This window comes from Halichoeres trimaculatus, unplaced genomic scaffold (genome assembly GCF_033239565.1).
Source record: "Halichoeres trimaculatus isolate MK-OKI-2021-1 unplaced genomic scaffold, fHalTri1.1 fHalTri1_scaffold_2, whole genome shotgun sequence".
Lineage (NCBI taxonomy): Eukaryota > Metazoa > Chordata > Actinopteri > Labriformes > Labridae > Halichoeres > Halichoeres trimaculatus.
The window spans coordinates 29,372,590-29,393,594 of NW_027437180.1; the positions used below are offsets into that span (position 1 = coordinate 29,372,590).

Here is a 21,005-nt window from a genome sequence, read left to right on the forward strand (position 1 = left end):
TTGATCCCAAACCCACAGGGCGTTCAAAGATGCACTTATTTTCAAATGTCTAGCATTTACAAACCGTTTGTCCTACATGGAAAAAGAGGTGTTCTAGTCAGATTTTCAAATTTCGGACGGTCCCTGAATGTATCACACCTGACGTCAGCAACATGCTTTGAACCGGGGGGAGGAGAGAGCCCTGTTAAGTGGACATCCGTCCACATCTCGTTTATTCACACGTCCTTTTTGAAAATCTACAGAAAATCAACCGCTTGCTCTAGCTCAATTCTGTAAAAAACAGGTAATTCTACACTCTTTGCTGCATCAAACAAGCCCTGAATTATCGATAAATATCTTGTATTTAAATCTAAAGAATTCTTTGAAAATTTCCTTCCATCTTCCTGGTGTCATGTTTCAGCTTGGGGCTGCTCTGCACCTATGAGCAACAGTTTGTGTGTTCAGAGCATGTTTAACTGAAAATACTTCACTTTTCTTTGATCCAAGACTTGAAAAAAGTGTTTTGTACATAGTTCCTTACAGTTTTTAGCCTTTGGCCCTGGTTCTCCTGACCTCATAGAAGTATATAAGTTCATATTGCAGTAAAAATTGAGTCCACATCGAGTGAAAATGTGAACAGAAGCAAAAAATGTCCTAAAAATCAAATCAGCTTATCTTAGCTGCAGGACTGAGTAGATTTTGTACAGACGGAACCATAACACTTTTTTCATTTGTTCCTTATGCCTCAGGGTACCTAAAAATGTGTTGTATATATTCCCACCTTATTTTTAAAGGTTTTTTAAATGTCTTTCAATGTAATTTTAATGTCCTGGAATTCAAATTCTTTATTTTGGGACCTTAAGCAGATATGAAATTAAAATGCGATTAATTGGATTAATTAATTACAAATCCTGTAATTAATTAGATTATTTTTTTTGATCGCCTGACAGCACTAATAATAATAATAATAATAACATTAGTAATAATGTTGCAAGCCTGAGGAAAAAAACAGGACATGACTTTTTAATTTAAGTCTTGAAACTAAAATTAAGGATAAGCCCTGACATTTTTTTATTTCATAAGTCACCTTTTGAAACCAATATAATGGGTCACCAGTTAAAGTTTTAATAAAACTCATGCTACCATACCATACCATAACGTAAATCACTTTTACCCAACTCATGAAGGAAAAGAAATAATGAATCAACCACTTTAAAAAGACAGATATTTTCTGTTTAGGTGTTAAAATTTATGCCTGCATGAAAATTCCTGCTCCATGCTGAGAAAAGAGTAAATCTGTATTTACATTATTTGGACATTTGTTGGGACACTGGGACAGATAAGGCTGCAACAATTAACATTATATCAATTTATAAGTTTGATGGTATTATGTAATTATAGTAGCTTGTTGATTTAGTAACTATGAATAATGTCAAAATACATAAGTTGTGTTATAGTGTTTTCATAGCAGAAATCAGAAAGTGAATGGATCAGCAGCAGCTGTTCATGGCTCCCGTTTAGAACCCTGAGGCATGCCATATGCTGACATAGCAAGGTGTCAGAAGATAGAGCCTGAAGACAAATGAAAGTGTGTTTCACAAGATCCACAAGTGACCCCCAGGCACTGGCAGAGGTAATGAGGAGACAGAAACTAACAGGGGGGCACTCTGCATAATGACCCAGCTGTCATCTTGATCACACTACTCTGTAAAAATCCAGTATTTCTTATCACTCTTCTCCAGTTACCAGTTAACAGTTTGAAGAACCCTGGGGTTTTAATCTGTGTGTGATGAAAGTTATGTCAGGCCCTTAGTATTACAGAGCACTACAAAATAAACTAAGTTAAATAAAGTTAAGTTTATTAAGTTATCAAGTTAAATTAAAGGCACCATACTTTTTGTGCACACAAAGGAGACCCAATGAAATTGTTTTGTGACTTAATTTGGGGTCCCCGTCCACTGTAGAGTTTTTGAACCATAAATTACATCACTCACCGTGAATATTTGCTGTGAATGGGTGGAAAAGCTGTTTTCTAAAACTGAAACTTGTTGGCATCTTAGCTCTAAGTTGTAATGTTACCACAATAAACATCCTGCTAAATTAAAATGTAATACCAAACCTTCAAAGACTGACACTGTTTTCCAGCTGTCCATTTTCTTTCCCTGTCCTCCCTCCAAACTTACATGAACGATTCCTCCCCTTTAACATGGCAATCGTCCACTGAGAAGCATGCCAAGAAGCAGGGCTTTCAGATTGCTTTTGAACATCATCACTTCTCCCAGAGTTCAAAGCCACTTAGAAATACTGTCACCCAAGGTCTATCAAGGAATAGTGTAGAGAACAAAAATCGAAGGACTTCACATCACTGAATCCGGCAGCTCTTTTACTTTTCAGAGCTTAGCCTTCAAAACTGAAACAAAAGATGAGCTACACTCATTATTTCAGTGATTTCAAGACCAAGGTATCACTTAATTATATCTGAATAAGGCATGACTGCAAGAAAAGCTTGTTTGAGATAACTCAAAATAATAAAAAGGAATCATACATTTATCTTTTTCCCCCCACTTAATATTTAAGATGCTACTTCTGTTATTAAACTTTCATCGAATTCCTAAAAGTATAACTACTCTTAAAACTTAATAAATCTTCATCCACAGTGCCCAGAGTCACAAACAAAGGAAAAACCTGTTCTGTGGTTTCAAAGAAAACTCTGAGGAGTACAGCATCTCTGTCTGCCTCCAAAAAGTGTCTGTTTGAGGTCCAGGCCTCCTCCATTTCCACTAGCTTAATGGATTATGACAGTGATGCAGCGTGAAGCCCTAATCCCCCTGCTGCCATGGTCTCTCCTCCCCTTATGTTAAGCCCATTGACTCGTGCATGCATGTATGAGTGTCAGGTTCAAACCCATACAAAGAGCCAAACCTTGGATGTTTGGATGATGTACAAAAAAACAAAAGGGAAGAAAGCCTACACTGCTGTTTACCAACTCTGCCCTTCAGGTGCCTGGCTAGCCTATTACAAGTCTGCAAAGTCCATTATGTGAAAGCCAGGAATAAAGCTTTTAACTTAATAACTAAGGTAGGTAAAAGGGCATAGCAAACCAATATATTTGGGTTTTACAAAGACCACTTATATTTATTTATTTATTTATTCAATTGATTTTATTCCAAGTTATTTCTGTTTTAAAAGCAGAACATGCATCTGAACAGTGTTTTTAGCAAGATGATGTTTGTTCTCACCTGTGATAGAGAAGGGATCAAGAGCTCTACAGTGTACACAGCTGGACCACCTGATTGCCAGTTATTAGCATTTGAAAAGTTGGAGAGCAGCACAGCTCAGGCCCCAGAGCTCAAACATAAAAGATGACCACTGAGATCAAACTCCTGTTTAAAGAAGCAAGTTGCACTGATGAGGTTTGCATGAGTACTCACCACGAATGAATCCATGTCACAGTATCAAAAGTAACCAGGGGAATCAGAGATGCATAAAGAAAGAAACCACAACTAGGACATGACTTAGAAGTGTTCTCTGGTCTGGTAAACCGGACAGATAGTACAGCAGAGAGGCTCTTCTCTACATCACAGGATGGCAGAAAAAGTCACGTCAATGCCAAACATCCCCAAAGTGGAAATCCTATCCAGGAGGCAGAATTAGGGCAAAGAGATTAGAGGAGGAAAAACTCAACTTTGTTTTCAAAAATGGTGTCTATGTTGTGTTTTAACCCTGTAGGAGCAAACATGCCTTTTTATGTGGCAGACACACCATGAATGTGCTATGAAGAAAACAAAAATTTACAAATCTGACCCCAAAAAGACCCAATGGGGGTCGGAGATAACTGAAGATGTTGAATTGCTTGTTTCTGTAGATACATTCAAAGGAAAAATTTCAGGAAATGACTTTTAGCAGTATTTTATTCATAAAATACACTCAGTATTGTAGATTCATGGTAAGGCACCAACATTTAAAATTCTAAAGCCAAAGAACGAAAACTGTAACTATCAAGGCTGTCCCTGACGTATCACCTAAAATCATTGCTTTGGGACTGACTTTGAAAAGTAGAGCTTTGTGCATCGCATCATTTACCATTACTTATATCAACATAGGGTTGACTGTGGATACATTTCTGCAAGCTCATCAGTGGCAGACAATCAAATCCCTTACCTAATATTACAAACCAACACAACAATGATGAAACACCAAATGAGTAAATTTATTCAGATCATTCTTATCAAAAAATGCTTGGACTAATGTTAGTATTGTGTTGAAAATTATTCATGTTACACACATAGTAAATAGCAAAAGGAGGAAGGAAATTTGTGGTAGTTTGTTTTAAACCATTTGAAAGCAGCAAGAGTCAAAGGAAGACTAAGCTGTTTGGCATGGGCAGAGAAGATCTGGCAAATTTTACATGGTAACAACCTACATACTCAGCTCTGCTATTCATCCATACAAATGTTGCTCATTTAAAAAGGGGGAAAAAAACAGGCTTTACAGTGGTAAAAGATTTATTGCCAAGAACCACTGTTACAATAAAGACCACACATATATCATTACTTTTGTGATATACTATAGTAAAGTGAGGCATCTATATTTATTTTATCCTCGAAGTGTAGGAAAAGTTTTACTGTTGTGGTTGTTGAGCTACCACTGGTTTTTAACAAGGGATGGGTACCTTTCATAATGAAACAATACGGTACTGATGTATGGTACCTGGAGCACCGGTATTGGTGCTCAACAGTACCAATTTCCGGTACTTTTTTGTGTGTGTGGTAAAAAATATATATTTGATAATAAACTATATACTTTCAATTTAACATATTTATTCTTGAATATATAACCTTGCAATGCTGAGTTCATGCCCAGCATGAAGAATCGCCTACTCTTCCACTCCCTCACGCTTACAAGGATGTGTTAAGGTACCTCAACATGGTGTCTTTTGATTTTATGTGAATCGGTACCTGGTACTTGTGGAAGAATTTGGTTGGCGCCTTTAAAAGTACCTAATTCTGTACCCATCCCTATTTTAAATCAAGTGTAGCATTAGTTCAGGCAGGCCACGATGTCAAGCTCTAACAACTTAGCTGACATCATCAGTGCAGATCAGCTGATTGCTCAGCTGACTCATGTGTCCACCATATTGGAAAATTGCATTCAGAGCGGTCTATTTAAACAGCTCTGGCCCAGCCTCCTTCCTGCTTCCTCTGATGGCAAATTACAACCCACCTCCACCCCACCTCCTCCTGTCAATGTATTCATGTGGATTGCTCTGCTCTGTCTAGGTTTTTATGTTTGCTGCTGCGCTCCCTGCTTATGTCGTTCATAATACCTTGTGATGGGCAGGAAGGTGTGCTCTTCCAGCCTCAGGCTTTCCACGCAAGCGCGTGGAAGAGCTGGGAGTCCCAAAACAGAACCATTCCGCCAAATGAAACTGTGCAAGTTCATAAAGATTATTTTGACAAATTGGTCCTGACTGAACTACTTACTGCTGTGAACTATGTGCCTCCACCGGTGAAGTCTGTCAATTAAAAGAACCCAACATTACAGCCTTACTGTTGGACAGCAGAATATCTTATGCCAAAGACCTTTATAGCACCTGCTAATGACATTTCAAAGCCAATTTGTTTCTGACTGTTTGTTTTGTATTGTATTAGGGAGGATTACCACTGTCCTAGTCAATGGTTCCTTGAAAGGACAGTCCAATAAGCACACACACAGCAAAGATAGCAGAGCAGGCACAGGTAAACAAAGGATTGTTCCTCTGTACATTACAGGGAGACAAAGAAAGGCTGGGTAAGCAATGGATCTAACGGGTAAAAAATAAACAAGTAATGAGAGTGGTGTGTGTGTGTGTGTGTGTGTGTGTGTGTGTGTGTGTGTGTGTGTGTGTGTGTGTGTGTGTGTGTGTGTGTGTGTGTGTGTGTGTGTGTGTGTGTGTGACAGAGAGAGAGGGGGAGAGAGAGGAAAAGTTTCCTCTGATGAAATACTGTCTGATAGAAAAGCAAGCTTTGATGAGGCCCGCATGCACCTTTCACCCTGAGTAGTTAGATTGGAAAGTTTTGATCTCATTAGTGGTTCCTGCTGGGTTATCGTTACAGGAAAATGCTGCATAATGTAAGACCCAGAAGTAAAGGGACAGCACATTAATAGATGCACCAAGAGCAAACAAGTTCCACTGTACCAGTAAAAAAAATAACAAAGGGCTTTTTTAGTTAGTCATTATTATAGTGAGACAACCAGGCTCTTTAGCAGACTTTAAGTTTTCCTGCTCGCTGTTATGTTTGAATACTCTGATGGGTTTGTCTTTTTATATATAAGATATCCTCAGCAGTGATTGAAATGCCAAAAATGTAAAGTTTTACATGTAAAAGTTTAAATTTACACATTTCAAAAGACTCAGAGAGACAATAATACAACATGCATAAAAATTAACTTTGTGCTTCTGGTCAAATTCTCCAAAAATGTGCAAATAAATGTATATTGCTGTTGTCTGATTTCAATATTTACAATAACTGTGCCCATAATCAGCCATCACTCTCTGTAGCCAATAGTATTCTAACACTAAGTAAACCTTGCTGTCCAACCCTTTGAAATCTTTTTTTCCTCTGTATTAACGCCAGCAGCTCACATTTCACACTCTCTTCTTTCTGTCTCTCAAGGCTACCCCCTAAAAACTTTCTCCAAAAATGTAGCTATCGCCTGCAGTGTTAAAATGTTCACTATATCAGAACCTTGCTGCCTTCATGTTTGCAGTGATAAAGTCAGCCCTTCAGCATTATTGGCTATAGACCTGCCCAGTATTCCAGCAAGGCTGAGAGAAGCCTGGTCATGATAAATGAGCCTGCTATCTCCAGCAATGTCAGTGAGAGCCTGTTTGTCTAACCTCCAGAGGCAGCCCTTTATTCCATCCAAAAACACTGAATCATCCAAATTGACAGGAAAAACAATCACAGTGTCGTGTTCATATCTAAAAATGCTTCTCACTTCCGAGGCAATTGCTGGAAAGATGAACGACCGGAGTTGTCTTTTGTGCGTATTCCCATAGGTGTGCGGTGACTGCATTTTGCTGCAATATCGTTTTTTCTTTTTTTTTTCTGCAACACTCTGATGTTACAGTGTAGTAAAGAAAATGATGAAGTGTTATTATCTGTAATATCAATTGATCCTGAAACCAATAACAGGCTTGTTTGCAGAATTTTCACAAGAGGAATACAACACTGTTTGGATTCTATCAAAGATTCAAGCAACTTCTTACAGAACTCTTCATAGAGGAGTCAGATCATTCTCATGCTGTCTGACACATATCAAGCTATTTTCCTTTTTTTGCCTAGAAAGTGTGCATTATGCTTAGAAATCACACAGTCAAATTCAGTCCCTGTCAGTGAAAAATTGCTGCAAATCTAGTGATTGAATTCAATAAAAGGAAGGGAAATGTCATAAGAAGACACATCATCCTCAAAAAAAAAGAAAACCTTGGTAGTCAGACACATAATTTGCTGTGAGCACTGTCAGGCATTGCTATGATAAGGAATTAATAATAATCACTATGTGTTGAGAGGAAGCTCATCAGCCTTCTGACATTAAGCAATTACCTACCTGTCACTTTGATGACAAGTCATGAAAGCAAACACAGGGTGACGATGACAGACTGCATAAAATGAATCCATAAATGGAAAGAAAAGTACTTTATAGAGCCTACATGCATGTTTGGGTTCTTTTTCAATCAAATTAATTTCTTAGTGTTTCTCCATGCAACCCAATCTAAGCTGAACCCCATTAAGTGTAGGTATAAGAAGAGAGGTGGTGATGTTAGGAGATGATAATGAAGAGTATTAAATGAGACTGAATCCCACTTGTTTGAGCCAGGGAGGTTTGGCTTAATATGATGCACAATCTTTTAAGCAGGGGTGAAAACACCTATATGCTACAACATCAGCCCACACAGCACATTAGATATCAAGAGTGTCATAGGTTTAATGCTCTACAACACTGGTGTTTTTCATTATTTATTTAAAGAGTATAGGGTGACTTTTCATTTATTGCGTCAGTGGTTGCAAGCTACATCCTTTAGTTAAAACCATAGACTGTGGACAGTGTGGCTCCGCCATTTACCATTGTACGGGTTTCAAGCCAAAAATACTCCAGTCACAAGCCATTGGTAGCAGTTTTGCAGCCAGAGTCTGCGCAGTAGAGACTGTCAAGGATTCTAAGAGAATCTGAGTGGAGCTGGGTAACAAAAATTATAATATTAGTCTAATCACTTCTTGACTCTACCTCCCAATATATTCTACAATCCCTGAAAAAAATACACAGGAAAGGCAGCTGTCAGTCATTGTTGGACGTGACATAAAACGTCATATAACTAATGAAAACAAAACTTTTCAGAAAAAAGAGGTCTTAAAAACAAGGCAGCCAAATAATATCTTTAAATCTCCAAAACAATCGGATGTGAGAAACATTTCTATGGGGTGTATTCATTTTTTAAAGTTTGACCACAGCTCATCTGGAATGACTGGAGAGACCTCACTTTAAGGTGACGTTCATTTTTTTCAGTCTATGGTTATAACATATAAAGACTCCTCTTAAATACCCGTTTGATGAAAGCCCAAAGCAACTGATAGAGAGTTTTTGTGTGTGAGTATCCAAACAACTGTTTCATTTGTTAGGCACACATGTCATATTCTATGTTAGTTTTAGCACATATCGTGAAGGCTGTAAAAAATTCACTGATCAACTAATGAGGAAATCAATAAAAAAATATTGGATCTATATGCAGAATACATAAATGTACAGCTATAGTGGACTGAGTAGGTGGTACATAGCAACTAAAATTCTATTTAAAACCTTTAAAGCCTTTTCCTCTAGGTATGCTGACACATTAAACATGGAAATGATTGATACAAAGGTCATGAAGAGACTGCAAAAATCTTTCATTGAGAATTACCAAGAATAAAAAGGAACTTCATGTTGAGGTGTGGATTTGACAGCCTGACACAGCCACAAATGTTATCCTTAAACGAAGTCAGAACTCAACTTAGAGCAGCGTGAATCTCAAGTGGAAAAGGATCACTGATGCAAGCAGACACCTTTTACTTCAACTGAGATTTGCTCTACCACAGAGTGATACTTTTTTCTCAAATGGAACAAAATCAATTCCTGCAGACGTTTGCGAAGACAGAAGTCTGACTGTGGAGCTAAGGATTTGTATTTCTTTGTTTGAAAACAGTATAAAGCTGATTTCATGTCTAGCTGCAGAAAATCTTCTTGTTTTTTGTTTTTGGTGAAGTTTCTTAAGGCTCTGTTTGTATAACCATGGAATATATCCTTCAAGAGTAATAAAACAAAGTTTTTGAAGCATTCTTTTTTTATTTCATTTTGCTAAAGATTGCAATATTTCTTTTTTTTTTTAGGGCTGTGTACAAGAGTGTGAAGATTTAAGACTTCAACTCACAAAACAATAATCCCACCTCTGCTGCATTGCAATGATTTTTTAAAAAGTGGGTGTATGACAGCTTTGTGTGAATGTCAAAACACACTCAGTTCACATAATGGTCCCTTGTTTCCAACCATAAAAACACATAGAAAGTTGACAGTAGGAGGTAAAAGCTCTGCGTGTTGCTGCTCTTAAAAGTAAAGCTGGCAACAAGTCGACAATCAATACTAAAACGTTCTCTTGGGGACCTGGAAAGTAAATAGGCTGAGTTCTAAGTCCCAGTCTGTGAGTAAATCTGGCCTTTCCAAATCTAATATCCACCACTGACAGTGGTTGGCCATTACCTGCAATGAAGCTGTATTATTAAGCCTCGGGAGGGAATCAGAAGAGCTGCCAAAGTTTTATTTTGTGTTTGGAAAAACTGAAGTCCCTTTAGGGTGTCTGGGCTACAACACTGCCCACGTGTAAATAAGTCTGGAATCAAATATAAACTCAAGAAACTTGCTGTTCTATGACCGTAAAAACCATAACAGATAAAGTGAATTCAGTTGCACTCAACATAGCAGAGGAGTCATTTTTGAATAAATATACACACAGATTTATTTAAACATGAAGGATTACCTATCTTAAAAAGAGTAGAATTGATTATTTGTCAAAGAAGCTAGTTATGGCATAGAAACCCCAGACAGTGATTCAAGACTGTGACAGTGTGCAGAAAGGCAGGGCTGAGGCTGAAATCGATTTTACTGCACCTGCGTATTTCCTGCTGTGACATGTCAAGATGTCTGCTGGAAAAATAGGGAGCATGCAGCCAGGTTTGGTAAGGGCTGAAATGTGAAATCTGTGCAAAGCTCCACCATGAGTGCATAGCAAAATACCCCTGACTTGACAAAGAAAGAAGGAATAGGAACCCAGGTAAAAAGGCAATGTGTACCACAGGATATTTTTCTGCCTGCTGACTGCAACATCAAGACTCATTCTTCAGCACGAAGACCCTGACACAAACTCAACAAACTGGAAAGAAATGCAAGGAGAGGAAAAAAAATAAGAATCTTTATGAAATAAAGAAATGCTGGCACTACAAAGTGCAGCTGAAACATCAACTGTGATACAGAGGCAATGTCAGACAGCGTCAGAAGTCTGCCTGGAAGTTGTGTGTAGAAGAGATCACAGATATGTTGAACGTCATTGTAACACCACAGGGCAAGCATATGAGGTCAAACACTGAGGGTGTGATTAAAGATGCTTAAAAAGAAAAGAACATTACAGCGAACCAGGGCATCAGACCACTGGGAGAGGCTGCTGATAAACACAGTGATCACATCATTTCTGGGAATGTGCCAGTATGTGGTATTACACCAGATTGGGAAAGTGACGTCCCACTCAGAGGTCAAAAATTGGAGGGAACAGAGTGTATTTACGGTGCAGAGTGAGATGACTTTTATCAACGCCTTTTTTTCTTCCTTTGTTTTTTTTTTTGTATTGAACCTTTGAAGCTGTAACAAACTTTGCGCAGGATTGTGGGTCATGAAAAATGTCTTTATATTTGGATTAAAAAATCGGACAATACATACAATCAGCACTGCAATATACAAGACAGAATTGAATATAAATAAATTTTTCAAAAAAATATATGTAAGCCACTGTAATCCTCATCTTACATTCTCCTTATTGAAGCTCATTAAGAAAATTTGATTATGTGTCAAATCCAGTGACCCTGTGGTCAAACAGTGCTTCTTTTTTCAGCCTGTTTTAATACATTAAAGTGCTGCAAGATTTGAAGAAATAAGAAATCATGCAGTTTTTGTGAGAGACAATATTACAATTTGCAACCTAAATATAATATGTGGTATTAAGAGTCAACTCTTTTGGTTACCAAAGATTATTTCTAAATTTAAAGCATTGGAATATGAAAAATACATTGTTCAGAAATAATATGCAAAGTGATTTTCAGAATGTAAATCAAGAGCTTGCTGGAGGTTCACTTGAGATGCAAAATAATGTACATTGTGAACACTTTCACACAGCACAACCCACACACACACAATCTGATCACCCTGAGGCATGTTGAAGCCAAGTGAAAATGACCCCAGAGACTCTGTTGTTGTGCTCTCTTGTGATTACATTGGGCTTAGACAATCTTTTTCAGTGCCCCTGTCTTTGTAAGTTTAGCAGAAAATTCCCTTCTGTTTCCTATAACTGAATCAAATATAGTTCCATATAGCAGACATACAACAGGATGGACATGTGACCAAAACAAACCCACTCACACAAAACCTCCAAACAATCAGAGAAGAATTTGTAACTTTTACTGACACGCACACAGAAATCGCAGGCATTTGTCACTGCACATTCTCATAGTGTGATTGCATTTAGTTTAATTGTGCAGGTAGAGTACTACAAGGAATATAAATCTGTTTTGACTGACCAACGCATTACTCAGAGTAAATCTCTGCTGTGTAGAATGTAAAAACTTTTTGTTTCCATTTGCTTCATCTGACACTGACCATATGGTAGTGTTTACAGGCATAATATTAAACTAAATATAAATTAGCATTTTTCTCAATATTGGTCTATTGTTTCTCAGGTAAATTAATTGAGATCCTGAATCAGAATCAACAAAAATGTAACTAATATCCAACACTGCAGTCACACTCTCTCTGCCACAGTTAGCCAGGGTGACCTAAGTCATGTTCAGCCATCTGTTCAAGTTGGAAACCAAACAAAGATGATGGCAAAAAGCCAAAGCTCTTGGCAGAAACCCAGCGCAGTTTAACAGCTTTGTAACAAGTGATCCAGCAAAGGTGCATCCAGAAAGTAATCCACTTTACTTTCAGACTGAAACCAAACATGTGACTTGTTTATTTTCTATTCAGCGTAACCTCTGTTCAACTTCAGTAGACTTCCAGATGTCTTTTTTTTTTTCAACCATCCCCATGACAGAATTCTAAAGTTAAGATCTGGATAGAGTTATTGTCTTGTAATACTACAACATTTTGGCTGGTGCTTTGTAGCATCAGAAGGTTAACTTTCGTACCTGTGTGACCAGCGGCTCCAGAAGCCTCTCCACAGTCAGGGTGCGGATTTCCAGACTCTTGGGATCCCATTTCAACAGGATGGGGGACGTAGCGGTCGTCATGATCTCTGTAAGAAACAAAAATAAGAGAAAGAGCCTCAAAAAATGCTTGATAGTTACAAGCTTGTGGTCATCGATAAAAGAAAAACTGAACAGTAAGAGTTTCTTAGAATTGAAGCCATCATTTAAGAGGCCCTCCAGTGGCTCGGTATGGAGACTTGGAACTACATTATTAAAAACATGGCTTTTTTTTTTTCTTTGCACCAAGTTGAATTATGTGCAAATGTTTCATTTTTGAAGCAGCTAACATGGCGAGTAACTCTGGAAAAACACACATAACAAACATGTCTTGGATCCAAAAGACATTATGAGCACAATATGTCTGAGTCTGCAGCAGTTATTTACAGTATTACAAGATAAGCCCTAAGTTGACCCACATTTGGGCATTGTATAAATATTATTCACCATCTGTGCTTCTAAAAACACACAGCAGACATCTCCCCCAGATGACATGTGGTCATTTGTCTATGGTACTTTACAAATCACGACATGGATAACTCCTTACAAAACATATCATCGTTCACCAACCAAAAGCAATCAGAGCTTCATCAAAAGGTTTGTGTCTGAGCTAAAAAAAAAAAACTATAAATGTATATAAAAAAAATGAAACAAAAATTTATGTTAGAAGAGGTTTTAGTCAGGGTCTGTTAACCATTGAGTCAACACATCTCATCTCTGCAAATGACAAAAAAAAAAGCTCCGTAAAACAAATTATGAATAGTTTTCAGCCTGTAACCTTCAAAGGTAGTGATTGATTGCTATTTAATTAACTTCACTATAAAACACCTTTCCAAATTCGGAGCTCAAAAAAAGCCAGACAACAGACTAAAAGAGAAATTTTGTCTGCTGTGTTTTTTTTTTTTTCATTTTGTTTCTACTGTTGTCCAAACAGTGTCTGACAGAGCCTTTATTGAAAAGAAAAATCAAATGAAGTTAAACTCCAAACAGAGCAGTGCAGAGAAACAAAACTTAAACAGCAGAAGTCCCATTTGATCCTCCTTGACTGTGGAGATAATCTCTTCAATATGACTCTCAACTGTACACTTCTTGAGACAATCTGCTCTTTAACTTGGAATATTTTTTCATTACACTTTTGCATTGCATCATTACAGCATCCCTTAAGCTCAGCTGGGTTATATTAGGTGAATGCAGGACTGAACAGCTGGCATGGGGGTAGCAGTCTGTTTTACTGAGAGGATGTGTTTCTACAGTAAGCAATTTCAAAATGGCCCAGCTGGGACCGGCCCATTCTACTGCCAATGTCAATGAGGCAGAAGGGAAAAAAGAATGTGAATAGGAATGACAGATTTGGGCCAGAGGCTTCCACTACTACACATCCGGTTGAGATGGATGAACAGCAGGAAGTCTGACAATCTGGCATAATTGATGAATACACAACCAAGTCATTAGAGTTCTCTCAGAAGAGCATGGACTTCAAGTTTGTAAAACTTTCAGGCCTGACGTCACCACAAGGAAATCTCAAAAATGAGTTGGTTTCATCATCGTGTGTGTTTTCATGCTGTGAGCTGACGTGATGTGATTTTCTGAGACTGAAATTGAGCTTTGAAATATCACCCATCCTTACTCTACTGAAATTTTTGAACGTTCAGGAATGAAATACAGAAACTGTGAAGTGACAGGTAAACAAGCACAGCAAAGTAGTGATAAAGTCCTAAAATTTGTGAGCCTTTCATCCTTAATACTCAAGTTAAGGACTGACTGCAAAATTTGAAAAGTGGATCATACCTGTCATGGGAGCAGGTCTTAATGTTTTGGCAGTCAGAGAGAAGGCACATTCAACATCCTTTTTGAACATTATGCTATTGATCTATAAAGTTACAGCCCAAAAGTGAGATTTTTCACCACCTTTTTCTCTATTCCACATCAACTTCTACTCCTCTTCTTTCTCTACTAGTAGCTTTTCTTCTCTAGGTATAACGATGATCACATTGTCAGCTCATGAGATTGGCTTTTAGCAGCCTGTAGCTTGTCAATGCTAACTGATGTCAGGCCTGGTGTTTCCCAGCGAGCTGAGGAGATGAAGGCAAGGACAACGTGCTGGTACTGTGGTAAGAGCTATGAAGAGGCAACATCTGTCCTTCCATTGTTATGGGAATCAAATATCTATCTCCAATGGAGGGATGAGCTAGCCATACTAACCCAGAATCAGAGGGAATACTGGCACCAACGCCACATAGGAAGGATTTCACCTGCTATGAGCAGACAGGACAAAGAAGAGAAAGACTGAACAAACTGAGGAAGAGGTCCAGCTCAGTCCTGGACCCTGTGGACGTGGTGCCTGACTGGAGACTTATGGCCAAGCTTACATTTTTTTTTGGTTTTTTGTTTCTGCTGCAACTCCTGAATTTCCCTCTCGGGAATTGATGAAGTACATTCTATTCTATTCTAACAACACAAGACACAACAACAAAAACATCCATCTGTAAAGAAAATATATGCATCTGCATTTTGGATTTTCCAAGAGTAAGGTTTAATGTTCAAAGCTAAAAGCTTAATGGGAGTCATTCACTTATTTGCAGTTTATAGACCAATGCATGATGAAAATATTTCAATAATCAATGACTTGTCAACAATCAAAACAATAGTTATCAGCCTCAGTGCATTAGACACAAACAAGAAACTACTTTGAAATGTCTCTCTATCCATTCATTTTCCTCATCCTTTCCCTCAAACCTTGCCTAAAAGGTGGTGGGATATAACAAGCAATGATGTGATTACTTCTGGCACATTATCATGTCAATGATGAGAGAACAGCAGAAATGTGACAGACATCAGAGCGCCATTAGGATGAAATAAACATGAAATCCTGATGTATGACTGTGTAACTTCCTTAACCCTGGGGATGAAACGTTCATAATTCATTACGTAGCAAAGACAATGAGTGTAAGCAGCTGTAAATAACTTGCTCTGCAGTTATGATGTTGTTGTTGTTGTCGCTGCTGTTGAAACAAGCAAAAAGTGCCTTCTTCATTTTGTAATGTGCTGCAGTTGAAATCACATCAAGCAGTAATGACCCAAAAAATAGACAAAATGCATCTTGTTCCTGCTAAATAATAAGTTGTCATTTAAAGTATTTAAATAATAACAATAATATTCAAAGCTGCAGTGAATCTGTTTATTGTTTAGTTAACTGTATGATCATAAGCAGGCTGTTCGGACAAATGACACACCATTTTTCTCTTGCTTCCACTCACTAAAATGTGAGGGATGCAACTTCTCTTAGCATTTTACCACAGTAAACTTCATATCTTTGCACTTTGAGCCAAAAGAAAGTTGTACGTGAAGGGCCACTTGAGATACTTTGAGTTTGGTAAAAATTTTACACAGTGACTGATGATGGTTTGGCATATCTGTAGAGTGTCAATATACTCAGTGTAGAAAACTGTAAGACATAAAGATGTCAGCCAAATACAAAAGCTGTCAGTGTTACAATGGAGGATCGACTGGAAGATGGCAAACCGAAAGCAAAACATGCCAATCACAGCCCACAATACTCATACATCAGTGTCAGTGACAGCAAATTCTCTGGTTAACTCCTGATTTAGTCGATCGTTGGGGGAGATCTCCATAAACTTTGTGACCCTGTCAGTAAATGATGAAGATGCGTCACATGAGTGTGATATACTTTACCACTCGCTTACATAGATTTACTGTCAGATACGGCACATTTGTAATACACACATCACAACTAAAAGCGGGTTTCTGATGATGTAAAGCTGTTTTCTACATGAGCGGGTCTCTCACAACGCCAAAACAAAAACAGCTGAGGGACCATCATCTGTCAGCACAACTGTCATCATTCAGCACAATCAGCTGTACTGTTAAACAGCAAAACTGAGGATACAGAATCAAATCAAGTGATGTGTATCAGAGATAAATTTGCCTGTCTGGTTTATAAATCTATGATGTAAATAACATCCTCTGATTCAGCAAGAGAATGTTACAAAACAATAACAATATGTGGTCACCTCTGAATCTCAGTGATGTGAAGTTGATTCGTTAGATAAATGTCAAGGTGTTCCCACACCACATATTGGTCGGAGGAGAAGCGGTAACCCCCCTTTGTCAGATCTGTTTTTTTAAATCAACATGTTTTTTGTTGAGGAAAATGAGTCACACTTCTGTTGTTGTAATTTGCGAGATGTTCTGCCATCTGCTGTGTACAACAGTGTGTCTGAGCGTGTCTGTGGCTGACGTATGAGCAGTTAGAAAATAGACAGAGAGGGTGAAGAAAATGATTTGTTTACCAATAAAGAAAGCTAGAATGCTAATACAAAAGCAGCTCAGAAAATTATGAGTGTGAATCAACAATGTGATTCCTTGATGCAGCATCATAATAAAGTTATGTAATAATATATCATCAAGGTTAGAATCAGTTTTGTTTGATTCACCATGTATGCATTTCTTTACAAAGGATAATATATTTAGTATATCTTCATATCAATCTGCACTGCGGGTATGAAGGTACAAATATCTGTGTTTCTGCTGTGTGAACTGATGTAGGTATTGTTCATGTCAATTTTGGGTAATGGAAGTTTCCGTCAGCCCTAGAACGTGCTTCTTAGAAAAGACAGACTGTCACAAAAGATTTAGAGTAATAGGAGAAGAGGAAGACAGACAAAAAGAAGGACACGACCAGTCCCCTATTCTATTTCCTGAATCAACCCTATAGAGAGCTGATTTGATCTTGTGAAAGTATCAAAGAGTTTAGTTATAAAACTTGAGCCCAGATTTACTTTTCACACAGGTGGCGATACAAAGTGCTGATGTTTTAAACACAGCATTCTTACTGGTCAATTCATCACTCTGGCTTAAAGACACTGTGCCTGCTGAGTCTGGTATGGAAAGCCGGCCAAATTAAAGATTTATTGTTCATTAAGTCTGTTTGTGTGTGTCTGTGTGTGTGTGAGAGAGCGAGAGAGGGGGAGTGCGTGAGATGCTTTAGTTTTCTTCATCCATTGATCATTTCTGCCCCTTTGGGCCACTTTGGTATTCTTTCCTTTAGTTACTGAAAGATACAGACCATGATAAAACGTATAATTAATGCAGTTGAGAGTGTTTCATGGATGCACTGCAATATGTTCAAAGCAAACAGTAATACCAGTATTATGGACAACAAAGAATTACCATATATTGGTCTTTTTTGTGTAATCTTGTTGGCTGTAAATGTTCAAACACTTTGAAAAGTGACGTAAATCCTAACCCCTTTAGAAATCATAATGTTATTGATTCAAAGTAAATGACTCATTAAATACTCTACAACATTAATTTAACTAAATACTGGAGAGTGTGGCATACTGAATCAGAGATAGGATGATGTGAAACCTGATGCACGTCATAAGTCATAAGTAGCTTACACACATAAAGTCAAAACATCCTGATTAAGGCCATGATGTTGCTGCTCAAGTGAATTCCTGCTTGCAAACACTTTCTAAAAGGATAAGCACACAGATGGGCAGTCCAGATGCTCAGTACTGCTGGCTCATGTAGAGTGTCCATATCCCTTCCTTATTAAAGTAAGTTTACACCTGCTGCTTCAGTTTCCCTCCACAATCTACAAACATATTGAGTTTAGCCGGTTGGAGACTCTAAATTGTCTTCTGTGAATATGCGAGTCTGTTTGTTAGAACGGTAAGAAACTGTCAGGCTTGTTTTGCTTTTAAATTGCCCTAAGATGGATAACAATTCAATGTTTTTCTTAGAATTTGAAAGAAAATACATCACAGCAGGTATAAATTCTCTGACACATTAAACCAGTGTGGGTAAAATCTATACAACCTGGTTTGCATCATTAGAGGAAAAAAAACAATTCTACTTCAGTAAAGCTTTGAGCTTGAAAACATTGCCTGAATAAGTAACCTCAAAGCTGGGTTGCATGTCTGCTCCTTCTAATTAAGCACCAGTGTTGAATTTGACATAACTGTGACACAGTATGTAAGCAAGTCACTGCTAGAGTTGAGAGGGTTAGGCAGTAACAATCATTTCTTACAGCTGGCGCATCTACCTGCACTAACCATGTTGTTTTTGACTTTGATTCAGCACCATCTGAAACCCTCCCTTCATCTAATTTTAGCTGAGAGTCCGTTACAGGATTTGTGCCGTTGATGGTAGCAAGATGAGATGGAGCTGAAAAGATCAGGAGAGTGCACACAGAGGCTGATATCACCAGGACAAGCATTTCACATCCTGTCACTGTCGAGTGAGTCACATATGTTTTATTGTCGGGATGTAACATTGGCAAAGAATGTAGGAGTGGCATTGAGGGCATCTGCAGCAAGCTCACCACAAGCAGCAATTTCCTCCTCAGTCAGCTCATTTGTCACCTAATGTAGGGTCTTGTTGGTACTGTTTGTTTTTTATTGCTCATTAAACAACATTATTACCTTAGATTCTGCCTGTGTCAGCATTTCTCCAGAATAATGCTGATGATATGGCAGGGAGACAACTACTAACAGGTTTACAGTAATTACCCCAGTCTACCAGGTGTTAACCAAGCTGCCTTTGTTTGTGTGTGTGTGTGTGTGTTTGTGTGTGTGTGCATCTCCATTATATAAACATGGATATAAAGTAAAAATACTGGATGTCCATACAGAATGTGTGCAGATTTTCAAACCACTATAGATTCATACCTTGCAGAAATTCCTGATCCTGTCAGTAAACCTCTCAAAACGGCGTGTTTTTTTTTAATTCTTTTCTGTTGTTGTTGTTGTTGTCCTCACAAGATCCACAAAGACCTGCCAAAATTATAAGGTCATCGCATTAGCATTTCCTAACTGGTTCATGACATGTTGAAGGGGGAGGCCCCAAACACCAAGGTCTGCCCATAGCTCAGCCCCTGACAGGCCTCAAGAGGGCCAGCCAATCAGAGGGAAGGAGGCTTTTGAAGGACAGCCATAAAGCAACGGCAGCCAAAAAAAAAGTATTTCAGACAAAGACCAATCCAGGATCAGAGTTACCACCCAGCAGACCAATCACAGGGTGTGCAGCTTGTATAATTTCAGTGCATTTTAACTTTTTCAAGGAAGAGCATGTCAGGCTGTGTTTGAAGACTTATGCAAAGTTACAAGGCTTTGTTTACTCGCGCTTCGGTTTACATCTGAAGCAGAAGTAAAACCCAGGCTGGCAGAGTAGCACAAACTGGTGCAACCAGAACACCTGACAGCTCATTAAGATGTTTAAGTCAGACCACAGTGACCACAAGCAACCTTTTGATGACTCACTGATTCAGTCTTGTCAAGTACAGATTCATTTACACCTCGGTGACATTTTGATTAATGCTGTATTACCTTACACACCTGAGGGAAATTTAAGCAGTAGGGTTCCATCATCAGCCAAATAAGGGTTTTCTGACAAAGCAGGAAAGAGAGGACAGTCTACCTTCCGGAGGTGGATACTTTAGCATTCCAACTAGGTGCACTTGAGCTCCTTCTGGCGATGTTTTAATGCTACAGTGCCAGGGTTAGTATTTTGGCATGGGCTGCGCCCTTGTGTGAACTCAGAGTTGAGTTCAAATCTCCTGGGGAGAGGAGCAGAAGGGCTTTTTTGAGACCACAGGGAGAATGTCTGTTTTAAACCAGTGATCCAGAATCTTGATTTCAGTTGGCTTGGCATGAATATTGACTAAAAAAAGCAATAACATTGTAGAAATCCAAGGGAATAGAGCATCTATTGTTAACACTCGAGAATCACACCATAATAGAACAAGAGATTTACAACTATTCCCATGTCCACTCTTCTTTTTGTATCCACTTGGGGGCCTTTTTGACTTTATCTTTTCACTACTACTATAAAATTTCATCTTTTCACCATTATAGAACAAAATTCAATGGCTTCTGTTTTTCTAAGGTCAGACAGGAATCCTAAACTTAATAACACGTAGACACAAGCTAAACTAAGATAAGAGCACAAACAGCTCTATCTGCTCCATGCTTTTTTAGACACAACTGTTGTGTATTGAGGCTGGATGGAGTTAGCGTGTGAGGCATGAGCTCAGGGAGTGGCTGAGGTCGTGTACGATTGGGAATCCTTGCATGCAATGGCTCTGCCAACAAGGTCTGGGAGGTTGGGAGAAGGGGAAACAAATAGTTTGGAAGGTGGCCCGCGTGATATGTGGGAGTTGGTTTCTTTGCTGACTGAGGGCTCGGTGAGATTTGTACAACAGAAGAGAAGGATGGTTTCTCTGATGTTTCTGTGCAGGGCAAGAAGAAGGTACAGTGTGACAGAGCGTGTCCTGAGTTTCTGGATGGCAGCATGCCTCTGTGCATCTCAACAAAGCAGGGAACAGCAGTGACAGTTAAGACAGATATTCTGCTGAGTCAGAGCTCCGCTCTCGTGTCTGTATTGATTCAGCACCTGTCATACAGAGCTACTTCATCCAGCAGCCCATAGGCAATCGCATAGAAAACAGATGGCTATGGCTACAACTTTTCAACGCTGGTG

At 38.6% G+C, this 21,005-nt stretch overlaps 1 protein-coding gene across 1 annotated transcript in view; it reads right to left on the minus strand.

Moving 5' to 3' along the window:
- ctnna2 (catenin (cadherin-associated protein), alpha 2) overlaps positions 1–21,005 on the minus strand; it is a 335,649-nt gene that overhangs the window by 301,116 nt on the left and 13,528 nt on the right. Inside the window, exon 2 of the mRNA XM_074686588.1 lies at positions 12,447–12,553. Within this exon, the coding sequence (XP_074542689.1) occupies positions 12,447–12,548 (102 nt within the window). The 5' untranslated portion in view covers positions 12,549–12,553. The remainder of the gene's footprint in view (positions 1–12,446; positions 12,554–21,005) is intronic.